Here is a 15,006-nt window from a genome sequence, read left to right on the forward strand (position 1 = left end):
ACAGACCAAACACCTTAACAGACAACTCACCAAAGAAGATCTACAGAAGCCAAATCAGCATATGAAAAAGATGCTCTACACAGATCATCAGGGAAATGCAAATTTTAAAAAACCAATCAGATACCACTTCATACCTTATTGGGATGCTCAAAATCAAAGAGACAAACATCAAATATTAGTGAGGAGAATATGAAGCAACAGGAACTCTCAGTCATTGCTGATGAGAATGCTAAAAGGTATACAGACCCCTTGGAAGACAGCCTGATTGTTCCTCACAAAACTAAATGTATTCTTCCCATATAACCCAACAGTGATGTTCTTTGGTATTTACCCAAAGCAGCTGAAAACTTATGCCCACACAAAAACCTTCATACAGACGTTTATTGAACCTTTATTCAGAACTCTCAAAACCTGTGTACAACCAAGACATCCTTCAGTAGGTGAATGGAAAAACAAACTGTGGTACAACATACAATGAAACATTATTCAGTATTAAGAAGTAAGCTGTTGGGCGCCTGGGTGGCTCAGTGGGTTAAGCCGCTGCCTTCAGCTCAGGTCATGATCTCAGGGTCCTGGGATCGAGTCCCAGGTCGGGCTCTCTGCTCAGCAGGGAGCCTGCTTCCTCCTCTCTCTCTGCCTGCCTCTCTGCCTACTTGTGATCTCTCTCTGTCAAATAAATAAATAAAATCTTTAAAAAAATAAAAAAAAAAAAGAAGTAAGCTGTTGAGTAATGAGAAGATAGGGAAATAAATACATATTACTAACTGAAAAAAGTCATTCTGAAAGGCTGTATATAGTATGATCCCAGCTATGTGACATTCCAGGAAAAGGATAAACTATAGATACAGTAAAAAAGCTCAGTGGTTGCCAGGAGGAGCAGCAGGACAGGAAAGGATGAAGAGGTGTAATACAGAGGATTTTTAGAGCACTGGAACCACTGCACATGGTAATACAATGCTCCATACATGTCATTATACATGTGTCCAAAACCCTTTGAATTCACAGCACTAAGATGAACCCTAACATAAACTATGGACATAGGGTGTACTGTGTAAATGTACATGAACTGCAACAAGTGTCCTCCTCTGGTGGCGGATGTTATAATGGGAGAGGTTATGCCCGTGAAAGTACAGGGGGAAATCCCTATACCTAAACTGCTCAATTGCACTGTAAATCAAAAATTGCTCCAAAAATAGTTAAGTAATATTTTTTAATGTCATTTCTAATCATATACAATGTTCTTCTGTTATAAAAAAGCTTTATAAAATTAAAATTAACCTACTAGATCAGTTCTCTTTTTTTAAATTAAGTCACACATAACGTATTAGCTTCAAGTATAAAACAGAATGATTCAATATTTGTATATATTAAGAAATGAGCATCACAATTATCTAGTTAAATATCTGTCCTCATACATAGCTACAATTTCATTTTTCCTTGTGATGAGGACTTTCAAGATTTACTATCAGCAGCTTTCAAATAAGCAATTTGGTATGTTAACTATAACCACTATGTTACAATTTATATCCTCCTGATTTATAACTGGAAATTTTTTCCTATCTCTTGGATCCCCTTCACCCATGCCAAATGAACTTTCCCTATCCCCTGCCTCTGGCAACCACCAATCTTCTATTTACCTATCAGCTTGGATTTTTTTTTTTTAATATTCCACATATAAGTCAGATCAGATGGTATCTTTCTCTGACTTATTTCACTTAGCATAATGTTCTCAAGGTCCAAGAATGTTGTCACAAATGGCAAGATTTCATTCTTTTTTATGGCTGAATAGAATTCTGTTGTGTGTTTTTTTTATATGTGTGAATAAAGATTTCCCATCTTTTAGGTGTTCACTCATTGATTGCACTTAGGCTGTTCCCACATCTTGGCTATTACAAACAGTGCTGCAATGAACATGGAGTACATTTATCTTTTCAAGTTAGTGTTTTCATTTTCTTTGGGCAAATACTTAGAAGTGGAATTCCTAGATCATATGATATTCTACTTTTAATTTTTGAGGAATGTACATACTGTCTTCTATAATGTTTGGACTAATTTACACTTACAATAGTACACAAGGGTTTCCTTTTCTCCATAGCTTTACCCACACTTGTTAGTTCTTGTCTTGTTGATGATACCCACTCTGATATGTGTGAGGTCATATCTCATTATGGTTTCAAGCAGCAGTTCCCCCAATAAATAGTGGTATCAGCACCTTTTCATATACCTGTTAACCATCTTAATGTTTTTTTGGGGGGAAAATATCTATTCAGACTCTCTGCCCTTTTTTTTTAATTGAATTGGTTTTCTGATTATTGAATTGCAGAAGTTCTTTACATATTTTAGGTATTAACCATTGATCAGATTTGTGATTTGCATGCATCTTCTCCCATTCAGTAGGAATGGTTCAATTGGTTCATGGCTTCCCTACCTGTGCAGAAGACTTTTGGTCTAATGTAGTCCTACTTGTTTATTCTTTTCTTTGCATCTGGAATCAGACCCAAATAATCAACACAAGACTAAGGTAAAGGCACTTACTGCCTATATTTAATTCCAGGAGTTTTCTGGTTTCAGGCCTTCCATTAAGCCTTTATTTCATTTTAATTTTTTGGATTATGTAAGATAGTAGTCATAGTCCAGTTTCACTGTTTTGCATATGGCTTCCCAGTTTTCCTAGCATCAATTTAGAGTTGTTTTTTCTATTTCTGTGCAAAATGTCATTGAAATTTAGATAGGGATTGCACTGAATTTGTAGATTTACTTTGGATAACATGAACACTTTACCATGTTAATTATTCCAATCCATAAGCACAGACTACCTATTTGTCTTGATTTTTTTTCATCACTCTTATAATTTACAGTATATAGGTCTTTCACCTCCTTAATTTTATTCTTATGCATTTTATTTTTTTGATGGAATTGCAAATTGTTGGATTGTTTTCTTAACTTCTCCCTCTCATAGTGTATAGAAACCCAAAAGAATTTTGTATTTTGCTATCCAACAACATCACTGAATTTACTGATTAGATCTAAGAGCATCTTGGTAGAATCCTTAACGTTTCCTATATAATATCATGTCACCTGCAAATAGTGAAAGTTTAACAAAGATCTACAAAGAATTACTGCAGATATTGACAATTATTACCAGTCAACAAAGAAATCAAAAGAAAAAATATTAAATATACCTTGGACCAGTAAGAACATAAATACAATGTACCAAAATTTATGAAATGCAACAAAAGTATTTCTAAGAGGGCAAAGAACAGCAATGCCTACCTCTTGAAACAAAAAACTCAAACAATCTAACTTTATACCTCAAAGAACTAGAAAAAGAACTGAAATACCAAATTAGAAGGAAATAAAATATTAGAGCAGAAATAAAGGCAATAGAAATTTAAAAAAAAAGGGTGAAAAGGTCAGTATAACTAAGAGCTGGGTCCTTTCAAAGATAGCAAAATGCACAAACCCTTAGCTAGATTCACCAAGAAAAAAAAAAAAAGGTGGGCTTAAATAAAATCAGGCATGAGAAAGGAGACATTACAACTGATAACCAAATAAATACAAAAGGTCGTAGAGAAACAAACTGAGAGTTTTAGAGGGGAGGAGGGTTGGTGGATGGGTTAGCCTGGTGATGAGTATTAAAGACAGCATGTATTGCACAGAGCACTCAGTGTTATATGCAATGAATCATGGAGCACTACATCAAAAACTAATGATGCACTGTATGGTGACTAACGTAACATAATTAAAAAAAAAATGAAGACAGGTTTCAAAGTTAAAAAATAAAGTATAGGTTTGAATAAAAAAAAGATATAGAAATCTGGTTTAGATTACAATATTAAACATAAACTTTTAATATTTAACTTAATATTAAAACATACATATATATATATATATACTGTATATATATATATACTGTGTGTATATATATATATATATAACTGAGCTCAGGAAGTAAAGCATTGTATATTTCTTTAACTTTTTATTTGGAATTAATTTCAAATTTACAGAAAAAATTGCATGAATGAAAATAATTAAGAAAAATAAAAGAAATGGATAAATTCCTAGAAACATATAACCTTCCAAGAAATAAAAAACACACATAGAGAAATGGGCAGAGGACATGAACAGACGTTTCTGCAAAGCAGACATCCAGATGGCCAACAGACACATGAAAAAGTGCTCCATATCACTCGGCATCAGGGAAATACAAATCAAAACCACAATGAGATATCACCTCACACCAGTCAGATTGGCTAAAATCAACAAGTCAGGAAATGACAGATGCTGGCGAGGATGCGGAGAAAGGGGAACCCTCCTACACTGTTGGTGGGAATGCAAGCTGGTGCAACCACTCTGGAAAACAGCATGGAGGTTCCTCAAAATGTTGAAAACAGAACTGCCCTATGACCCAGCAATTGCACTACTGGGAATTTACCCTAAAGATATAAATGTAGTTATCCAAAGGGGCATGTGCACCCGAATGTTTATAGCAGCAATGTCTACAATAGCCAAACTATGGAAAGAACCTAGATGTCCATCAACAGATGAATGGATAAAGAAGATGTGGTATATATACACAATGGAATACTATGCAGCCATCCAAAGAAACGAAATCTTGCCATTTGCGACAACATGGATGGAACTAGAGCGTATCATGCTTAGCGAAATAAGTCAAGCGGAGAAAGACAACTATCATATGATCTCCCTGATATGAGGAAGTGGTGATGCAACATGGGGGCTTAAGTGGGTAGGAGGAGAATCCATGAAACAAGATGGGATAGGGAGGGAGACAAACCATAAGTGACTCTTAATCTCACGAAACAAACTGTGGGTTGCTGGGGGGAGGGGGGTTGGGAGAAGGGGGGTAGGGTTATGGACATTGGGGAGGGTATGTGTTTTTGGGTAAATTGGAAGGGGAGGTGAACCATGAGAGACTATGGACTCTGAAAAACAATCTGAGGGGTTTGAAGTGGTGGGGGGGTGGGAGGTTGGGGTACCAGGTGGTGGGTATTATAGAGGGCACAGCTTGCATGGAGCACTGGGTGTGGTGAAAAAATAATGAATACTGTTTTTCTGAAAATAAATAAATTGGAAAAAAAAAAAAAAGAAAGGATGAATACCCAACTTTTGTAGCAACATGGACGGGACTGGAAGAGATTATGCTGAGTGAAATAAGTCAAGCAGAGAGAGTCAATTATCATTATGGTTTCACTTATTTGTGGAGCATAACAAATAGCATGGAGGACAAGGGGCGTTAGAGAGGAGAAGGGAATTTGGGTAAATTGGAAGGGGAGGTGAACCATGAGAGACTACGGACTCTGAAAAACAATCTGAGGGGTTTGAAGTGGCGGGGGGGTGGGAGGTTGGGGTACCAGGTGGTGGGTATTATAGAGGGCACGACTTGCATGGAGCACAGGGTGTGGTGAAAAAATAATGAATAATGTTTTTCTGAAAATAAATAAATTGAAAAAAAAAAAAAACCCACACACATAGACCAATTATTTATAAAGAAATTGAATCAGTAATCAAAAGCCTCCCAAAAAACAAAAGTCCAGGACCAGATGGCTTCACTGATGAATACTACCAAATATTAAATGAAGAATTAATACTAAGCTTAATAAAATGTTTCTGAAAAATAGGAGGAAACACAAACTCATTTACAAGTCAAGCTCTACCCTAGTACCAAATCCAGACAGAGGCCAATTGATTTTAGATGAACATAGATGCAAAAATCCTCAACAAAATATAAGCACAATAAATTCAACAATACACTGAAAGGATCATACACCATAAGTAAGAAGGATGGTTCCTGCTTACTTACATTCCAAGGATGGTTCAACATCCACAAACCTATCAATGTGATAGCCTGTGTTAACAAAATGAAGTATAAAAATATTATGATCTCAATGGATGAAGAAAAGCATTTGATAAAATTCAACATCCATTTACATAAAAACTTTCAACAAAGTGGGTAGAAAGGGAACATTCCTCAATGTAGTAAAGACCACATATAACAGGCCCCTAGCTAACATCCTATGCAATGGTAAAAGTTGGAAGCTTTTATTCTAAATCAGGAATAAGACAAGGGTGCCTACTCTTGTCACTTTTATTCAACATAGTACTGGAAGTCCTAGCCAGAGCAATTAGGCCAGAAAAAGAAATAAAGGATTCACATTAGAAACAAATTATCTAAATCATTCCAACAACAGTCTTACAAGAATAAACCCAAAAATATAAAGGAATATACATAATACACTCTCCTAAATGCCTAACAAAGTAAATGGATATACTATCCAAGGTATAATAAAATATATCCATTCTGATTATGGGACATAAAATGTTTATAGCAGACAAAATAATGTTATGCCCTGAGACCCAAGGACATCCATGTTATGTCTGCCTAAACCTGAGAATATGTTACCTTATATAGCAAAAGGGTCTTTGCAAAGGCAATTAGGTAAAGAGGAAATTAGCTTGGACTGAGATCAACATGAGAAGGATCTATCACCCTATACTGGTTCTGAGATACAGAGAACCAAATGCAAGGACTTGGGCCTGTGGGGGTTAAGGCCAGTCCTTACCTGTTAGTAGCAGGAAGCAGACTTACACCACATGGAAATGAGTTTTGGAAACAACTGAATAAGCGAGGAAATGGATCTTCCCCTAGATTCTCCATATAGGAACTCTAATTGGCACCTTGATTTTTAACTGTTAAGACTTATGTCAAACTACTGATTAACAGAATAACAGATAACAAATTTTTGTGGTTGGAAGACACTCAGTCTGTGATAAATTGTTACATTATCAATAGGAAACTAATCCAGCATTGTAGAATTGAGTTAGATTTAAAATTAAACCAGGTCTATTTTATTTTCCTATGAAAAGGAATCTTCATTTTGTCTTTGATCTACCTTTTTAGATTCCCAAGTAAAAGATAAAAATGGACAACCAATTCATAATATAGTATTTCTTTGAGGATGTTTTAATAAATGTACTGATTTAAAGCCTAGAGAATTTTGAACTCTCTAGTAGGGAGTCAAACAATAAAAGTTTATTACTTTAAGAAAATTGAGATGCTTACCAAAGTATTCTGGGCATTTTAGGCAGAACTCTTTCAAAAAGGCATTCGCTTTCAAATCAAATGTTCTAAATTCCACATCTGTGCCCAACCCTAAAACATCAACCTCTACCACAGGTAGTTCACAATCTCCAACAAGGTGATAAAACTGAATCAAAACCTAGAGAAAAAAGAAAAAAGAAACTACCACTACCAAAATAAAAAATTATTTATGTAGATGGTGGCTATAAATGGAGATATAAGGTATTTATATGATCTGTACTTAAAATTTAGGAAAGATTTTATATCACACATACATTTATGTTGTACAAACTATTTTTAATAAATATGTATAATAACCATAACATATGATCTAAACCTCTAATCTGTGATTAAGAAAATTAATCTTCAAAGAAAAGAAAGGAAAAATCACATAGCAACATCTGGATTCAACTTAAACTGGATGAAACAGGAGTACATGTTAGTAATGAGACCATATAAATACAGTGAATAGCAGCAATGACAATTTAAAGAAGCCATATTAATTTTACCATGGTACATACCTCTGGCACTTCAAATCTTATTTTACACTGAATCATATTTTTTGAACAATACAGCTTTTGAAACTTCTTCGGCTGATAACTTTGAAGTTCAGAGGGAGATTGAGGAGGTTCATCCAAGGGACTACACGGTGCATCGAAAAATTCTTCCTCTGAATCTAAATATTGTAGAACATTATTTAAGTCAATAATCAAAATGACTGATTTAATAACATTTTTATAATTTTTCTGAGATAAATATGAATACTAATACATTAGCAATCTAAATAGTTCAAGATTAAATAAAAAGATGAGAAAATAATAGAGCTTGTCTGAAAATAACATTTTTGATGACAAAAAACATAGAAAACACAAAGTTCACCTTTAGATTAATGAACATCACCTTTTAAAGTCATTAGTATGAAACTGCAAACAAAAATTTTATTTTTTATTTTTGAGAGAGAGAATGTGCATGCACCAGTGGGCAGAGGGAGAGAATTTTAAGTAGGCTCCATGCTGGGCTCCCCCAATGCAAGGCATGATCTCATGACCCTGAGGTCATGATCTGAGCTGAAATCAAAGCTGGATGCTCAACTGACTGAGTCACCCAGGTGCCCTGCAAAAGAAAAGTTTATAGCAAATGCCAATGCCAATGATTACATGCAACAAGAATTTTCAAAGGAATATACTAATTTGCTTGTTCTACCTGGGTAACAAAAATAGGGCTGAGTTACAAAGTCTGCAATATTAAAAGCACAAAGGAGACCCGGAGGTTTGGATGAAGAAACGGCGATCAATCATGGTTTCATTCATGGATATGTGTATGTGCGTGTGTGCGTATGTGTGTCTGTGTGTGTATATACACATATATATGCAACAGATTTCTAGAATTTGCTACTAAAAACAACTCCAAAACTAGTGAAATCATTAAAAGAAGATTTAAAGGAAACTAAAACTACCTGAAGTACATATCCCTAATGACCAAAAACTGAATTTAGGGCAGAAGATCTCACAAACATTTCCTCCCGCCCCTTACCCACACAGAAATGTTCTCTAGAAAACTGACGATTTACATGGTAACTTCAGTTACTTAAGATTAAGCAATTTTTAAGGCCTTAAAAATAGGCTTAAAAAATTTCTTTCCAATGTGGTCAAGGAAAGCAGGTATCTGGTGTCAAAATATTTACCACTTTTCACGTGTGAAATGTAGGTATTAAGGCCTGACTTTTTTTTTACTGTTTAATAATTTAAGAGGAAAATATAAAAATAAAACTAAAATTTTACTATGACAAGATTCTCCAAGTAACTAAGCAACATTATAAATTATATAATCCATAGCGTTTCATAGGGGCTCCTAGCTCAAAGAAAGACAAAGAAGATTAATTTACTAGTCGATTTTGTGAGATCATGAGTTTTACTTTTATTTACCAAAAAATTCTTGCTGCAAAAGCAACTTTAAGGAACATCCCACTTCTATTATCTTAAAGGAATTTTAGTGAAAATTTCTGGAAAACATATACATATCTGCTATTGCCTGCAATTTTTTGTATAGTCTCAAAATGAAAATTATATTCATAATACACTTCAGTACAGAAAACTTCCTAAACCAGTTTCATTTTACCATCATCAACACATGGAAGTTCCAAGAAAGGAAGCATTTTCTGTGAAATCTGTGTTGTTCCCACAGAGGTGGACCTTTGCATCTGGAAGAAAAGTAATTCACTGTTAATTAGCACAAAGATTTTTATTCAAAGTCCTAAGACAATTTTGATAATGAAAAAAAAAATCCCACTTTGAACTAAGAAAAAAAATCCAGTCTGAATTAGGAAAGTAAATTTTAAAATATAGATTTCAAGAAGTGGTTTTATAATTTCAAGGCTAAATAAAAATCACAGAACTATTATATTAATTTTCTTGTTGACAGGCTTCGAGTAGGAAAAGATCTTAGATACAATGTTAACTCAGTGTCTCACTAAATAAGAAAACCTATCAGGACATTCACAGGAAATAACCAATCCCAATATTTTAAACCTACAGAGATATGAAGTTCTCAGTTTTACTTTTCATTTTTTGAAAAACATGACTTTTTTACTGCTTGGAGAAATATAGCACATAAAAACATAAAACTCAATGTGATAAAATAATAAGAAAAGACATACCTGAATCTTCTACCCAGACCAAAAACTAAGAAAAACATTCTAAGCAGCAGTATACCATACCTAGCAGCATCTCATGTGATTCTCCTCGATTATATTCCCTACAACTGATCACAATTTCACTTTAATTTACTTATTTTTATGTCCTACTAATGATTCTCTAACATTCTTTATCCTGTTTCTTTCTAAACTGTACAAAAAAGGAGTATCTTAAATATTCTAAGACATTCTTCTACAAAACAATGTTTAAATTTTACACATAATTGATTGTTCACTCATTCTCACTACCTTACTATACTGCATATTTGCAACACTTATTTGCCCACTACACTGTTGATAAATATTTGTACTATTTACAGATTTTTTGCTTTTACTCATAGTGCTACCATAAGCATCCTTGAACATGTCTCCAGATTATATAACAACTCCAGAAATCTAGTTACTTCAAAATCATTTTTTGAAAGAACTAATACATTTCTCCCACTTATTTGGGTTGGCATCTTTTTATGATATCAAATATATCTTAACCATGTATTATAGTGTACATTTATATCCAAGCTTTATTCTACTTCATTGATCTATATGTTTATTCCCATACCAAACAAAACCACTTTAATAAAATAGCTATAAAATAAACCTTGAAATCAAATATTAGAAAATCTCAAATATTATTCTTATCTAAAATTGCTTTGGCTAGAATTATGAAGGCAACCTAAGTTTCCATCAATAGATGAATGGATAAAGATGTGGTATGTATGGGCAACACAGTATTATTCAACTATAAGGAAGAATGAAATCTTGCCATTTGCAACAAGATGGATGGATCTAGACAGTATGGTCCTAAGTGAAATAAACCAGAGAAAGAAATACCACGCAATTTCACTCCCATGAGGAATTTAAGAAACAAACAAAGGAAAAGAGAGAGACAAACCAAAAAACTGACTCTTATTTACAGAGGACAAACAGGTGGTTATAATGGCGGGGGTGGCTTTGAAATAGATGAAGGGGGTTAAGAGTACACTTATCTTGAAGAACACAAAGTAATATAGGGAAGTGCTGAATCACTGTATTTTACACCTGAAATGAATGTAAACTATGTATGTTAACTATGTTTATGTATGTTGTGTATGTTAACTATGTTATGTTATGTTAACTATGTTAACTAAGCTGGAATTCACATTAAAAATAATAAATTGTTTTGGCTAATATGTGTCCTTTACATTACTGTATATACTTTCATAATTAGCTTGTTAATTTCCAGAAGAGAAATCTTCCATATTCTGATTGAGGTGGTGAGAAATCTAGAGAGTTTGAAGACTGCCAACTCAATGAGGTCAGGCCTCCACTCCTTGATTATGCATATCATTCCAATGTTTAGGTTTTCTTTGTTTACAGAAATGTTCTGCAGTTTAAGGTTTACAGGTCTTGTATTTCTATTGTTAATTTTTTCTTAAGTATTCAGTCCTTTTTAATGTTGTTATGAATGGAATATTTTTCACTTTTAGAAACAAGTATTTACATTGATAAAGTATCTTGCAAACTTGCTATTTTTAGTGATATTTTTCTACATTCCTTAGGACTTTCTGCATAAATGATCATTTCATCTGCAAATAAAGACAGTTTTACTTTTTCTTCCTAATCCTGTCTTTCTCTTGATTTCTTTGCAGAAACTAGAACATTCACTATCAACTTGAATAGAGGTGATGAAAAAAGGAATTCTTGAACTATTCTAGATCTTACAGGGAAAGCATTTAGTCTTTTTCAAATTAAATACAATATTAGCTACAGGTTTTTCCTGTATGTCCTTTATGAGGGAGAAACTCTTCTATTCCCAATTTAAGAGTTTTTATCATCAGGGCACCTGGGTGGTCCAGGGGGTTAAACATCCTATGGTCCTGGGAACAAGCCCACAGTCAAGTTCCCTGGTCAGCAGGGAGTCTGCTTCTCTCTACCTCTCCCTCTCCTCCGCTTGTGTTCTCTCTCTCTCAAATTTTTTAAAGACGTTTTTACCATCAATAATTGTTGGGTTTTGTCAATACTTTTTCCTCATTTATTGAGATGATCATAACTTTTTCTCCTTTATTCCATGAATATGATTAATAACACTGACTGGTGAGTCATTTTTGTTTTCATAAGGTAAATGCATTTGGTTATAATATATCATACTATTTGGCTGTAGTATTTTTTAAGGATTTTTTTAATCTATGTTAATGAGCATACACGTTTATAGTTTTCTCATAATTTCTTTGTCTGATTACAAAACATGACAATCTATGCAAAGAAACACATAAGAGTTTATTAGCAAGAGACAAAATTAGCAAGCACAGTTCAGGAGGAAGTAAGGCGCTAGACTTACTAAAAAATGACTTTTTTTTAATGCCTCAAATATGCTCAGAATGCTAAAAAGGACCATGGAGAAAGAGCTAAAGGAAATTCCAACAATGATGTCATAACAAAGAGGGAGGCTCAGTCAGTTAATGCCTGCCTTTGGCTTCAGGTCATGATCCCAGGGTCCTGGGATAAAGTCCTACATCAGCCCTGCATCAGTCCCTGCTCAGTGGGGGCCTGCTTCTCCTACTCCCTTTGCTGCTCCCCCCACTTTTGCTCTGACAAATAAATAAAATCTTAAAAAAGAAAAAAGAAAACATTATTGAAGAGAGAAATTTTAAGAAGAACTCAAGGAGAAATTCTGGATCTGAAAAGAGCTAGCTAATAAATGAATGAGATATCCTTATGGATCCTAAAGTCATCTGAAGGTTAGGAACAACCTTACTTCCACATATTCAACACCTTGGATGAAACAAATTCCTTGACAGAGAAAATCTTACAAAGTTTATGCAAGAATAAACAGATACGGTCCAGTAAAAACAAAACAATTTCAAAGTCTTTCAATAAAGAAACTCTATGCACAGATGGCTTCACTGGTATTTAAGATAGAAACAGTATCTACTCTTTACAAAATATCTTGTAAAGTAAGAGAAGAGGGAAACTTTTTCCAATTCATTTGACAAGGCTGGACTTTCTCTGATATCATATGCAACACCTAATAAGTATAAACCATGATCATGTATGACCATAAATACAAAAATCCTTAACAAAAAATTAGCAAATAAATCCAACACTGTACTAAAAGGATAATATACCATGAACAAATGAGGCTTACATTAGGAATGCAAGGCTAGTTCAACATTCAAGAATCAACGTAATCTATCATATTAAAAGAATAAAGAAGAAAACTGTATGATTACAACCAATATAGCAAAAGCATTCCATAAAATGCTACAAATATTCCTGATACAAATAAAACTATTAGCTAACTAGGAATAAAAGACTACCTCCCTCAACCTAGGAAATAAGATGGAAAAACTGACAGCTATTATCATACCTAATAAGATAAGACTAGGGGTGCTTGGGTGGCTCAGTGGCTTAAAGCCTCTGCCTTTGGCTCAGGCCAAGATCCCAGGATCCTGGGATTGAGCCCCACATCAGGCTCCCCGCTTAGCAGGGAGCCTGCTCCCCGCCGCCCGCCCTGCCACCTGCTTCTCTGCCTACCTGTGATCTCTGCCTGTCAAATAAATTTAAAAAATCTTTTAATTAAAAAAAATATAAGATTAATACACTCCTGCCACATAGCAGACATTCTGCCAAGTAGCAGAATGACCCACTGAAACCAAGAAAGTGGAAAAATTCTAGAAATCCAGAAGGGAACTTTAGCCCCCAAAACCCATACCTATTGAGCCCATGTTGGTAATGGCACCACTGTGGATCTCAGACTAGCTTTCAAGATTATTCTTTTCCCTTTTTCTGAAGAATAAAGCACATTCCCAGCTGGATGGCCTACAGTCCTACCCTATAGTATCCCAGAACTACAAGGGATTTTCTTCATTTTGTCCTGACTCTGCCCTCTTTAGTCTAAGCTGGTAGTACTTCAGCTGGTAGAGCCCCATCTCTATTCCTGGCTTCAGTGAGATAATGGGTTAAAGCCATGAGTCATATGTCTTTATCAAGTGTTTGTGAAAATACCCCTGGTTTTCTCTCTAACACAATTCTCCATTTTTTGCAATATGGACAGGCTGAGCACTTCCCAAATCTTTAAGTTCTGTTACTGATTTAACAAATCCTTCTTAAAAATATCTTTTCTTGCATTTTACTCTAAGCAATTAGGAAAAAATAAGACCATGTCTTGAACAGTTTACTTAGAAATCTCAACTAAATATCCAAATTCATCACCTACAACTTCCACACTAGAAAACAATTCAGCCAAGTTCTCTCCCCCTTTATAACAAGGATAACCTTGCCTGAAAACCCCCTTTCACATTCTACTTATTATCCAGTGCTAAAGCTACTACAACATATTTGTTACACCACCACCTCACTTTCTGGTACAAAACCTGTATTAGTTTTCAAGGGCTGCCATAACAAAATTCCATAGACTGGGGGTATTAAACAACAGAAATTTATTTTCTCACAGTTCAGAAAGATAAGCTCAAGATCAAGGTGTAGGCATCATTTGTTTTGACTGAGGCCACTCTCCTAGGCTTGCAGATGTCTACCTCCTTGCTGCACCCCTTCTCCTGCCATGGAGTTTTCTCTGTACGTGCGCATCTCTGGTGTCTTTTTCTGTGTCTGAATTTCTACTTCTCATGAAGATGCCACACTGACTGCATCAGGACCCACTCTAATGGCCTCATATTAACTTAACCACTTTTTAAGGTCCTATCTCCAAATACAGCGACATTCTGAGCTATTAGGGTTAATGTTTCAATATGTGGATTTTCAGAGGACACAGAACACCAAAACATGTGAAGCACATGTACATTTCAACTACAAAATACTTGTGAAAAAACTTAAATAGGGGCATCTGGGTGGCTCGGTCATTAAGCATCTGACTTCAGCTCGGGTCATGATCCGAGCATGATCCCGTGCTGGGATCAAGCCCCACATTGGGCTCCCTGCTCTATGGGAAGCCTACTTCTCCCTCTCCCACTCCCCCTGCTTGTAACTCCTCTCTTACTGTGCATCTCTGTCAAATAAATAAAATCTTAAAAAAAAAAAACAGACCTAAATAAATAAAAAGATGTATCGTGTTAATGGACTGAAAGATTCAATATTGTTAAAAGGTCAATTCTCCCCAAATTGGTAATACAATAAAATCACCATCAAAATCCCAGAAAAATATTTTTGTAAAATTGAAAAGCTGATTCTAAAAGTTATTGGGAAAGGGGAAGAACTAGTGGAAACTCTTTAGGAAAAG

At 34.8% G+C, this 15,006-nt stretch overlaps 1 protein-coding gene across 4 annotated transcripts in view; it reads right to left on the reverse strand.

Moving 5' to 3' along the window:
* Positions 1 to 15,006, reverse strand: part of VPS13A (vacuolar protein sorting 13 homolog A) — a 240,558-nt gene that overhangs the window by 128,513 nt on the left and 97,039 nt on the right. For all 4 annotated transcript variants that reach the window (XM_044265853.1, XM_044265852.1, XM_044265856.1 and 1 more), the window contains exons 24-26: positions 9,218 to 9,299; positions 7,621 to 7,775; positions 7,082 to 7,238 (exon numbers count right to left, since the gene is read on the reverse strand). In XM_044265853.1, the coding sequence (XP_044121788.1) occupies positions 7,082 to 7,238; positions 7,621 to 7,775; positions 9,218 to 9,299 (394 nt within the window). The remainder of the gene's footprint in view (positions 1 to 7,081; positions 7,239 to 7,620; positions 7,776 to 9,217; positions 9,300 to 15,006) is intronic.

Source organism: Neovison vison, chromosome 9 (assembly GCF_020171115.1).
Source record: "Neovison vison isolate M4711 chromosome 9, ASM_NN_V1, whole genome shotgun sequence".
Classification (NCBI taxonomy): Eukaryota; Metazoa; Chordata; class Mammalia; order Carnivora; family Mustelidae; genus Neogale; species Neogale vison.